At 39.5% G+C, this 13,348-nt stretch overlaps 1 protein-coding gene across 1 annotated transcript in view; it reads left to right on the plus strand.

Moving 5' to 3' along the window:
• The window catches only part of THSD7B (thrombospondin type 1 domain containing 7B), a 6,482,604-nt gene that overhangs the window by 3,156,800 nt on the left and 3,312,456 nt on the right, over nucleotides 1–13,348 (plus strand). The window contains exon 6 of the mRNA XM_044074964.1: nucleotides 4,762–5,010. Coding sequence (XP_043930899.1) covers nucleotides 4,762–5,010 — 249 coding nt within the window. The remainder of the gene's footprint in view (nucleotides 1–4,761; nucleotides 5,011–13,348) is intronic.

Genomic DNA, 13,348 nt, shown 5'->3' on the forward strand with positions numbered 1-13,348 from the left:
ATACTTCAGGTACAACTAACATTGTGTAAGTTGGCAATTCAGGTTGTAGTTTGTTATAGGCCCCCACCATGTCCCAAGACTCTCACTCCACATTCCTAAGTACCCTGGAAACTATTAAGATCCAACCCAACACTCTCATACTATGTGACTTCAACTACCCCTCCATCAACTGGGAAAACTATTCATGCACCAATGCATTGGCCCAACGCTTCCTGGAATTCATCTAGTCCAATGCCCTGGGCCAGCTCATTCTTACCCCCACTAGAGGAAGCAACATCCTTGACCTGGTTATTACTAACATGGGCAACCGTTGGTCTACACCAATAGTCAATTCCTCCCTGATTAGATCCGACCACAAACTAATTACCATGGAAATCCACATCTAAACCACACCCCCACACCCCCCGCAAAGGTATCTACTATAAAAAACTTCACCAAAGCTGACTTTGGACTTCTAAAACAGAGGAGGCTAACTTCACGGCACCCTTGCCAATGGAAAATAGATGCATGACTGCCAAGTCATACACCATTGTACTGTACAAACATGTACATAAATGCATGCAGCTAGCCATACCCAACAGAACCGGGATACTCTCCTCCAAAAAAAGGAAGCCAATCTGGTGGTCCCGTATCATTAATAGACTCTACAACAGAAGAAAGAAACTGTTAATGTAAAAGGTGAAGTTCCAAGACTGGAAAAATTCTCTTATTAGCCTCAACAAAAAGTTGAGATCCCTCATCAAAACCTCCAAAGCCAGCTATGAAGGCAGAATTGCAGCAGACACTAAAAACAACTGAAAAGCCTTTTATAGTTATATCAAGAATCTCCACGGCAATACCCAGATTTGCTCTGAGTTACTGCACAATGGCACCTCCTATACTGAGCCAACAGTTATTGCCAACATACTGGCTGACAGATTCAGTGCCAACTTTACCCCTCTCACCCCCCCTAAAACCAATTTCAATATCGGAAGAGTGACATACACTCAGCATTACTGCAGCACAGGTTAAAGCTGCATTGTCCAAGGCCAAGAATACAGCTTCCATGGGACATGACAATATCTCTGGCTGTGTTCTACATGAATTACAAAGTGAACTGTCACCAGATCTGTGTGCCCTGTTCACTCACAGCCTCACCTCAGGATTTGTTCCTTCTGAATAGCGCACTGCAACAGTCATCCCTCTCCATAAAGGAGGAGTGACTACAGACCCTGGAAATTATTGCCCCGTTAGTCTGACGAGTCTGATATGTAAGGCTATGGAGTGATTCATCATGGACCTAATTAACAAGGGTATAGGGAATCTCCAAACTCTAGATCCCATGCAATTTGGTTTTGTGAAAGGTAGCTCATGCCTGCTCAACCTGATTAACTTCCTTGAGTCAGTCACCAGAGCTGTGGTTGAGGGTAAGGCGGTTCATACAGCCTACCTCAATCTGGCCAAGGCCTTTGATACCATTCCTCACTCAGGAATTATTGATAAACTCACCAAACTAGGCATCAACCCCTATATCATTAGGTGGGTTACAAATTGGTTGACAGATAGAACCCACAGTGTGAAAGTAGCTGACTCCAAGTCAGAATGCTGACCAGTCACGAGTGGAGTCCCACAGGGATCGGTCCTGGGTCCTTTCCTATTTTGCCTCTACTTCTCAAAAGTCCAGGCCAACACAGAGGGACTCTGATTGACCAAGTTTGCAGAAAACTGCAAGCTGGAAGCCATTATTAACTCCCCAAGGGATGCAAACATCCTACAGAAAGGCCTCACTGAGACCAATGACTGGTGTTGAAACCATGGCCTTAAGCTTAATGCCAAAAAATGTGTCGTTATCACCTTTGGGAAAAACTCAGTTCCCATTAATTACCACATTGATGGGAGCCCACTGAACACTGAAGGAGTTATAAGAGATCTGGGGACACAGGTTGACAGCAACCTCTCCTTCGACCACCACATTGCCTCTGTGGTCAGAAAGTCCTTCTATGTGGCACATCTCATTACCCAGGGTTATGCATCCAGGAAGAAAGAGGTCATCAGTTCTCTCTACTCTTCCCTCATTAGACCAGTCATAGAGTATAATCCCCCATTTGGCATGTGCCTCACTAAACAACTGCAACAGCTGAAGATGCCACAAAAATACCTCATGAAGAGGCTCCTAGGCCTTAAACACATGTCCTACATGGACAGACTCATAAAATTCCAGCTATTCTCTGTCTCATATCATCTACTAAGAGGTGATCTCTGCTTGACTTACAAAGCCATGTCTGACCCAGCTCTGTTAGAAATGCTACATCTAAAGAAATCCCAATCCCACCACACCTCAACCTCATTACTACAATCAACAGAACTTGCTGGAGAGACAGGTTCATAACCCAGAGACTGCCTATGCTCTGGAATAGACTTCCCATACATATCAAGCAGAACACCACACTGGCCTTCTTCAAGAGAAATCTTGACCAGTGGATGGGAAATAGAAAGTTCACCCCGGGGATCACTCCAGTAGCTCTACTTGATAGAGGCACTGGGAACTGATGTCGGGTAGCACCATGCCAGGGCACTTTCTTGGGCTAGGCTTGTAAAGGCTCCAGGACTATTAACCTAGTACACACCTATGAACTTATACAGTACATGAAGCCAACTAGCTGATACATTGTAAATACAGACAGCTCCTTAGCAACTGTTTTTGGGCTAATGAGAAATTCAGCATAGCTGATATTACCGATACGACTGTACTTTCTCATAAGTCCTTTTCTTCATTGACCAGTTTAATGGCAAAGGTAAAACAGATTGTGTTATATACCAAGCTTTGGTAATTAAGCTACATTGACAGTTATTTTTTTGTTGTATTTTTACCTTTTACTTGATTACTTATGTTTACATTCATAGTCATTCCCAGATGTTCTTCTTGTTTCACTGTTGCAGTCATCACATTTGAGTTATCCCTGCCAGGGTAGCCCTCGGCCAGCCCGAATACCATAGACTTAGTATTTCTGCGTCAGTTGCTGTCACTTGAGGACTGACATCAGGTCATCAGTGGTATAAAGGAAGGCACCTGATGCCATTACATCAGTCTTTCTTGCCATGGAGCCCGAAACAGAAGCAGTTGGCATGAGTGTCGGTCGGCTGCTACCTGAGTTTTGTTTCCGAATTGAAGTTGAAGTCTTCGAAGCTAAGTACCCCATTGGGGATCCTTTTTTCTTGCACTAGCCGATGTCAGAAAAAGTTAATAATTGTCTCACCTGTGGAAAGCAAATACCACACTGGGACTTCCACTCTTACTGCGTCACTTGTCTAGGCCCAGACCACGATGTCCCTCATTGTCACTTCTGTGCTTTGTTTAACGCCAGAACTATCTGTCATTGGGCCCTTATTGTAGCTTGATATTTCCATTTACAGCAAATTGAGGTCCCCAGAAGGGCACCAGCACCAGCTTGGGACCTTAACTTTGTCTTGGAAAAACTCACCCTGCCCCCTTTTGAACCAGCTTCTTCTGCAGAGCTAAAATGTCTCTCCTGGAAGACAACCTTCCTCCTGGCCATCACTTCAGCCAGAAGAGTCTCTGAGCTGCAAGCACTCATGGCTGTGGAACCCTTCATCATCTTCCATGCAGACAGGATATCCCTCAGAACTAATCCATCCTTCATACCCAAGGTGGTGTCTAGTGTGGCTCTCAACCAATCCATCCATTTACCCATCTCCTTTCCTAACCTCCAAAACAAGGGGGAACAGATTCTGCACTTTCTATATGTGCACAGACAACTCGGATACTATCAGATACTATCTGGACAGGACTAAACCCTTCAGAAAGTCTGATCAATTGCTGGTTAGCTTTGCTTCAGGGGCAGAAGCAAAGCCATCTTCAAGCAAACTATTTCCAAATGGATAGCACACTGCATCCATTTCTGCTACAAACAGCATGGCAAGCCTCCCCCCAAGGGGGTCAGGACACACTCCACCAGAGCAGACTCCACCTCTCCAGCTTTCCTTAGAGGGGTCCCCACCAGGGACATCCTGGAGGCTGCCACCTGGACATCTGCTCATACTTTTGCCAAGCATTACCACCTGCCTCTCTTCTCCAGGGCAGGCTTTGCTTCTGCAGTCTTGCAGGGCATGCTAGCCAGCCCCTAGCTTCCCGGACTGCCTCCTCCCTTTTCCTCAGCTTTGGGAATCTACCCAAATGTGATGACTGCAACAGTGAAACACGAAGAACATAGTACAGTTGTGTATACCTACCATAAATGTAGATGTGTGAGTGTATTCAGTGTTGCAGTCCTGGTTTCCCTCCCTCCATCCTCTTTCTCATTTTCGTCCTTTTTTCCTTGCTGTTCCCCTTTCTTTACAAGGGACTTATTGGTATTTATTTTCCACTGGTGAGGTTCTACCACCAGAGCCAGGCCTCCTACTTTGGGGGCTTCTGACAGGTTAGGGCAAGAAAAACTGATGCAACAGCGTTGGATGCCTTCCTTTATACAACTGACGATCTGACGTCAGTCCTCAAGCGACAGCAACTGACACAGAAATACTGTCTATGGTATTCAGGCTGGTTGAGGGCTACCCTGGCAGGGATAACCAAAATGTGATGACTGCAACAGTGAATACGCTCGGACATCTACATTTATGGTAAGTGTACACAACTGTACTTTGCTTGTTTTCAACTGATTTAATCTCAGAACATTTCTGTTATGTATAGATATTGGTTACACTAACTTATTCAGAAATAGTAAATGATTAATTTATTTATTTTTATTATTCATTCCTTTTTAGCCTGTGTGTGCAAGACAGTGTTCCTGTGATATTTCAGTCATGTGTTATGCCTCAAGATTGTGACCTTTCCGACTGGACAGCATGGAGCACATGTTCAAAGACCTGCCATTCAGGCGACTTGTCTCTTGGAATCAGAAGCAGAACAAGGAGCATAAAGCACATTGCCATTGGTGGTGGAAAAGAGTGTCCAGAACTAGAAGAAAAAGAAGCTTGTAACCTTGGAGGTGAATTCTTGCCCCCATGCCCAAGGTATGATGAAAGGTTAACTAGGCTGATACTCTGCTTAAATTACAAGTAAAAAATAACTTAAAATGCATGCCAAATTAATTTTGTTTGAAACAGTCAAATCCATAGGAGATATGGATGGCTATACTAGGTAATAATATGTTTATGCCATTCATTTCTGGATTCAGGTCATATTGGATTTGAGATTCATTTGCAAAATGTTAAGTAAGATCGTATCATGTTTGTTTTAACATTCATAGGATGCTATCATATAGTGATAGCAACTGTTGGACAACATATAAATCAGTAAAGATTAAGAAAAAACATTTTGTAGTATTACATTTTTCAGATGCAGAAGTAGCATTGATTTTTATGATTCAGAATGGGAACATAATCTTTAATTCCTGTAGGATTTATTTTTGTTACAGTCCTACATTGCAGACCAGGTCTGTTGCCATATATCTGAGGGGGTCTACTTCAGTAGACTGGAATGTCACATCACTGACTTAAAAAAAAAAATGAGACCACATTGACGAAAGTTCAGAATACTGAAACTGCAAATATCCGACTTCCATTTACTCATCCAGTTAACACATTCACTGTACGTAACACACAGCTCTAAACACCTCCCATAAAACAGCACACTATACCTTTAAAAATACCTACTTGCTACCAAACACTGTTTAATGGACCCTATCAACAAATTCACTGATAACAAAAACTGAACCAGAAATTAATAATAATATTACAAATACAAAGTAAAATATACTAAGTACAAATAAATATAAACAGAAAGTATAACTTCTCAATGTACCCACCCACTAATCACAAAACAAAACCCACTGAATATTCATATCGGTAGCTATAGCACCGACATGAATATTCAGTAGGAAAGCTTAAATTCAAAAACAACTACTGAATTCCAAATAAAACTTTCATGCAGGAGGGCTGTGCCCCCAAACCCTCTGCAACTTAAGTATACCAACTCCAACATCGCGCTACAGTGCAGAGATGAGCAGATTTCCTGTTCCGCTCACCTCAGACTGTCGGCAAGTTAAACATTCAGTGTTCTGAGCTTCAGTAATGTGGAGTTTCATTCATATGAAACTATCGTCTTCTTGTCTCATTTTTTTAAAAGTCAATGATGTGACATTTCAGTCTATTGAAGTACACCCCCACTGTAATATACCACAAAATGAAGCACCACAACAACAAAACAGGTAAAAAGACCACCAAGCGAAGAAATCCACAAACCTCTTTATTTCTCTGACATCTCGGCCAAACAGCCTTAAAAGGAGTATAACAGTGCCAAGCAATATACCTGCCTATATATCTGTATCAATTAATCAATAAAACAATTATTCAGTTCATTAAACATCTCCAATTCATTTCTGCATTTAGCCCTTTAGGTAACTTAGTATCATATTTTAAAATATAAATAGACTCAACAATAATTTATTTTTTAAAAATTCATCACCATTAGTGTAAACATTTATTTTTTCTAAAATAGACCCTTTTAAGCCTTCAATATTTCCACCATGTACTTGATAAAAATGCATTGCTATAGATCGCGCTACAGTGCAGAGATGAGCAGATTTCCCGTTCCGCTCACCTCCGACTGTCAGCAAGTTAAACATTCAGTGTTCTGAGCTTCAGTAATGTGAAGTTTCATTCATATGAAACTATCGTCTTCTTGTCTCATTTTTTTAAAAGTCAGTGATGTGACATTTCAGTCTATTGAAGTAGGCCCGTCTGAGGTAATAACTACACTACCTCTAATAGATGCAACATGATGGTGCTGGGATCAGTAACAGAACAAAACATAGTTGTTTGTTACTTTGTAGTCTGTGATAGGCCTTTATTTCTGCAAGATAAGTAATCTGGTCTGTAGTCTAACTGTTAATGTCATATTTTTTTAAGAAAAAAGGGGTGTCTTTGCACACCCTGCAGCAGACCATCAGCTAGTCTAAATCTGCTCTTGTTGCTCTGTTTTACTTTTAATGTCCCAGATGGTGCTACGCCACAGGACTGAGACGACACCAGGACAATTGCAGAAGGGGAATTAGGTGAGAGTAGAGCGGGCCGGGTGTGCCACAGATGCGGTTTTGCACACTAGGGGATTTTTTAAATGCCATAACAGGGCAGAGCTATTGACATCCTATGCATCACTGCACACAATGTCAGTTAGCTTCAGCCCCACCCTTCATTGTTAAAATGCTAACCGTTCTCCACTGCATGATTACTGCACTGTTCTAATCAAAAGGAACATGTCATATCATAAGCAAGAACCCCACAGACTCTCTGTCCCTCCCAGAATAGGTGAGCTAGCAAAAATCATTTGCCTCCTAAGCCTTCTTCCCAGCTCCTTGATGATTTGTTGTTTATGTAATAATATATGTTATCTGCAAGTAGCTCCAGTAGAGAGCTTATATCTTCCCATTGAAGAACAACAAACCTTCCCTGGCCCTATACATTGCTGATATTACTTATTGTCGGAGGCATAAAGGCTAACTTTGTCATAATGTCTGCCATACAAGTAATAATTTGTAGTTACTTCTCCAACACTAACCTTCTTCTATCATTGTTAGAACCACTCAGTATTAATGATTAGTTCTGGCAGCTGTCCTTCCCATTATGAGGTCTTTCCCTATAATCTCCACTTGGTTATAGACAAAAACAGTGTTTCCCTAGTAAACATTGTTTTGCCATAGTATGAAATTTGGACAGAAATTTGAGGACCATTATTAACTGCAGGGGCTGCTTAGCACAACCTACAGATGACACTGACCTACCGATTTCTGTGTTGCTTGAGGATGTTATTCATAAATACTGTGCCACAGCAAGATAGACAATTCATAAAACAGAAGAAAGGAACCCTACAGTGACACTGATGGAAAAACTGCATGAAATAACATTAGTGTAGGACACAAGCAGACACATGCAGCTAGCAAGGTTAACACCAGCCATAATGCTTGAGTACATACATCATAAATCATCACAATCTCAAAAGTCATTTATGTGCCATTGTCAGATGCAGTGCATGTCATGAAACCTGATAACATCATATAACAGTGGAGAGACATCCATCACAGATGTTTGCATTATGTCTCAGCTGTAGAATAATACAATATGGTAATATCAAGGACGAATGCAAATGTATAGTATACACAGAGTGATTTTAATACTTCCACACTCTAGAAATTAAGCATTACAGCTGTTAACTTGGTACCTTGACAGTCTGCAACCAAATGTTGGTTGTTTTTAAGACTGAAGTTATTTTTGTAAGTGCCTTTCACAAAAAAATAGACAAATATATAGATAGAAAGAAAATAAAAATAAATAAGTAAATAAATCAATAAAATAAAATAAATAGTGTTTATTTTTTAGGTTAACCACAAAAGGGAATTAACCTAAATTGTATTTATTTGTTAGGTTAATTCCCTTTTGTGGTTATATGTTCTATTAGCTGTGGTAAAAAATTTCTGCTGGGTCAGCTTCATTAGAACCTGCTGTTCCCTCTTCACTCATGGCCATTGTTTTGGCTTTGATGACCACATTGAGTAACATTTGAGTTCTAGTCCTGAGCTGTAACATATTTCAGCTACATGCATAACTACTTTCAACACTCTCATGTGACTCTCTTAAAACAATCACCTATCACATAGTTTATGCATCTGCACATAAGCTCCTCGTAGAGACAACTGGACTGCAGCTGTATGGAATTGAGTTGTGCAGCAAACTTCTGCTCACTTAGAAAGCTAGCATTCTCTGTTACTGTGAGTAGTTGCAACACAGCTACCAACCTGCAGTGCCTTCATGGAAATTATGTAGTACAAGTGCAACTGTTAAAATAGCAAAGGACATGCATGACAATTAGATACCTAATTTACATAGACCACACCCACAGACCCCAACATTTTCATGCATCTCGGAAAATCGATCACTGCCCAGTTGTGAGTAGTTATGCAGCTGAGTAATGATGGATTCTAAATCACATTCCTGTTGCATACTACAGAATGCCTCACATAATGGTTAAAGCTGTGCATTTATCTGACCACTGTGTGAGTGTAGTTTACATGTTTTTTCTGTGTCCTTATGGATTTTGTTTCCTAATTCTACCAGTTTCTTTTCACCTCCTAAAACATGTTGTTTAGGTGGTGACTCTATATTGCACTTATATTTAATCTTGTGGCCTGGGTAATGGTTCAAAAGGCCAGTGAATAGTACTTAAAAAATATTTAAACTAATTAAATTAAATTAAATTAAATTAAAACAGTAGTCTGTCAAAATAATTGTACAGTTGTTAGTATTACTGTCTTACTGCATCAACATCTCTAGCTTAGTTCCATGATGGCTTAGATTCTATTTAGAGTAGAGTCTGCATGTTTTCATGTGTCCATATGAGATTTCAAAATGATCTTCTGTTTCCTCTCACATCCCAATGATGTGCAGATAGATGAACTTGCTGTCTTCTAAACTGCCATAGGTGTATGGATGAGAATGCATGTGAGAATAAGTATGCATACCGTGATGGACTGGTATCCTATCCAGCAGTGGTTCTCTACCACAACACCCATTGCTTGTCAGGACAGGTTTCCTCTCTTTCAAGACCATGAAAATATAAAATAAATATTAGAGAATTAATTTAAAAATCCTCTGCCTTTTTTATTGGAAGATTTTCATGGAACACCTATTTAAGAATTTGTTAGCTACTTAATAATCAGTTACTATCTCTTGAGACCCCAGCTTTGCATACTGTACTCTTGCTCTCTTGTATTTATTTGCCAGTCTCTTCTAAAGACTGGTTTTGCTGTTATTTGAGTATGACAAATCTCATCAAGCCAGCTGCCTGTAAGGTGATGAGATTATTTCTCCTTTATTAATTTTATTTTATTTTTCTGTATACTGGGCATTGCATGAGGTATTCACACTGCTGTTTTCTTAAAGAGAACTGTGAAGTACAATACTTTACAGTGTAAGTGCAATAAAGAAACACAAAGCATATAAAAGAGAAATAAGCAATTAACGGGAAATATGACAGCTGTAAGAGAACAGTCATTAGGAGTCTGCACGTATACATACAGTTCAATAGTGAAAGTGCATTAGGGGATAGCAGGAAAAGTTAGTACTGAATGTAAATCATATGGATAACGGAGGAGTAAATAGTCACTGAAATGTTCAGCAATGTGCTAAATGTTTAAAAGAAAAACTTCAGTGGTGGATTTTAACTATCTTTTATTCCCTAGAAAATCCAGTTATGTTTATTGAATCATTCAGGCATGACTGTAAAAACATATGGCATGAGTTGTGACACAAATATATTTTCTTTTGCACTGCATGTTTGCATCTTGTTCTGTCAAAATGTCATGTTAAGTGTTTTCTCACAGTAATGTTTTAATGAGAAGTAAAATAATATGAATGAAAAACAGTAACCCTGGGATTCATAAAAAAATCGAAGAAGGCAATAGGTGCTGTGACCAAAATAGTCTCATTTCATAATCATGAGTACTTGTTAGCCACAATGAAAAATACCTCATTATCAGGTAATTTGTATTTCTGTGAATCACATAATGGTACTGCTAGCTTTAAACGGCACTTTCATGTAGTAACTACCCCTTGCGAGCACATGAATCTCATTGGCACAGCCACGCCCTTATTCGGTGTCACACACACACACACACACACACACACACACACACACACACACACACACACACACACACACACACACACTGCTGTACCTTTTACCTAACTCTGACTTGACAGAATGTCCCTGCAGTAGCTGTGATTTTTCATGTTTCCCTCTTAAATCCGGGATTATTCTGTTGCTTGATGTTGCCAGATGTTAGAGTTTTGTTCTTCTTATTGTTTACAAACAGTATTGTGTTGGGAGACCTGCTGCTCTATTAACGTTACAAGTGACTTAAAATAATACTAACAAAACCTCTGGTGTCATCTAATATTCGTCACAGCTTTGTCCTAAACCCTTAACATTGCTCTATGTACGTATGGTTTTTGACCACACATGCACACCCTCATCTTTCACTACTAGTCATGATTTCAGGATCCTAACATCCTCTCTCATTCCACCTACACATCCTACTGTTTTAACTCAATTAATTACCATCTCATAATAAGACCTCATTATAACAATGGCTCTTCTTTGGCAGTAGTTCATATAATCCTAGCCGATTCATTACCTTTCTTATCCATGCTGTGACTTATGCCTGTAATAATTGTAACAATTTGACATTTGTTTTATATTTGTTATTTGCTTTCATGAATATTTGCTTTATGTAATCGATAATTATTTCTGTATGTAGTTGTTTATTGTGGAGCTTTTCTCCCCAGGCCTCCATCAAAAATGGGCTGATACTGGCCCAGTGGACTATCCCGATAATCAAATGCAAATCACTCAATCAATCAATCAATCAATAATTTTAGAGAATGCTCCTGATGCTACCTCTTATGTGTGCTCTGTCTCTTATAATCATAGACTGATGTAGCCAGAACTAATGCCAGACATTAGTGTTTCATATTTCTTACAGTGTAATAAGTATATTCAGTAAAAAAATATACTCTTTCTGAGAAACCTGAACAATTTAAAGAATGATTTCCTTGTGAGAGGCTGTGATGACCGTGCCCTGGCCCAGCAATTAAAGATCCTCAATCCTCTCCACTAACACCAGGGAGGTCATCTCATAGCAGAGAAAAGGATAACTAAAACACACAGTAAAGTACAATTTCCCTTAAATGCACACAGAGATCACAGTCAGTCTGGGGCTGGTTGCTCCTTTGCTCACCAGGTCCCCAATAAGACTCCCCATTAGCAAAGCTATAGGGTCCAGGTCTCAGCCTAGCTGGGCAATCTAGAACCTCCGGTACCCTCTCTGTCCAACCAGTGCTTCGTGTCCCTGCCAAGTAGCTGACACAACACACACACACTTTGAGATAAGTATTTATACAACTTCACAGACACTCCTGGGAAAGGCTGACACAGATTCTCCAGCTGTGCCCCTTTATACTGACAATACAGTAGTAATTACTGCCACCACCCAGCTAGTAATATCAGCTACTAAAAGGCCCTTAAAAGGGTGTCCAATTATTACTGTGCAATATTATAATCCAATGGTAGTATGACTAACAGTCAAGGCTTACTTTAGAGTGGCCTATTACAATAACCTCTATAAATATACAATGTACTCTAGAGCTTATCTCTACACAAATCAGCCACAGGTAGAAGGTTTTAAAAATATTTAATAATAAATAATTAAAACACAAGACAAAACTACTACACCACAGAGATATCTAAGAATTCAGAGATCACACAGAAACTAATAGTCTGATTTCAAAGAAAAATACCTAATTAAGCTTTACTAGCTTTAACTATTCCTACAAGAAAATACAGTGCTAAAACTTATGTAAGCATAAGGCAGAGTGCTGAGTTAGATGTCCAAAGTCAAAATGATCCCAGTCTCTTGCTGAACAATAGTATTTAAACATTACTAACAAACATGGTTGCTAGGTCCCTCCCAATTTACATCATGTTGACACTTAGGTTTTCCCAGGCAAACAAACTGCATTATTTAGCAATCTAACACCTGCTCAGAAACTTACAACAATAGAAGACATTTCACATGTATATACAAACAGAAACCAGAGCAGTAAAGCACCATCCACATGTAAATTCTGGTCATAAACTTTAGCCTTAAAACAATGGGCATGAAACTTTCATCCAGATGCACTAGAGCTGAATTCTAACATGATAGGGTCACAACATGCTTCACTGGGCCAGTAGAGTGCAATGTTGTCACATATTTTGCAGTTCCACATTTCACAGTATTCTTTTACATTCAAGAAAACATTCCTGTATTTTACATTTATTTACAAATGCCAGAATTATATATCAAATTCTATTTGACTAGGCTGGCAGCCTTCGCCCATCTCTCCTTAATATTCACAGAGGCTATGAAAGTCAGATGTTAAAAAACATCCTGGAACCCATTACAGAACTAAAAAGTATTGAAGCACCTTCACTCAACCTTGCTGTTAAGAGAATATTAAGAAATTCCACAGAGAATAACAAATACAAAATTAGCTGCATTTTGACATACACTCCGGAATATCACAGTATCGAAAATGTTACTAAAAATTGGGCCATTGCCACAGGGAACCCTTACCTGATTAACATCTTAGGCAAAGCCCCATCCATTTTTTATAGGAAGGCCAGGAGCATTGGAAGTTTTGCTGAATTTAAACCTAGACTATATGAGAGAAACACTACAAGATGTGAAGCTAATTGTACATTATATATGTATATATATATATATATATATATATATATATATATATATATATATAT

Source organism: Protopterus annectens, chromosome 6.part0 (assembly GCF_019279795.1).
Source record: "Protopterus annectens isolate FY-2018-M chromosome 6.part0, PAN1.0, whole genome shotgun sequence".
Taxonomy (NCBI): Eukaryota; Metazoa; Chordata; order Ceratodontiformes; family Protopteridae; genus Protopterus; species Protopterus annectens.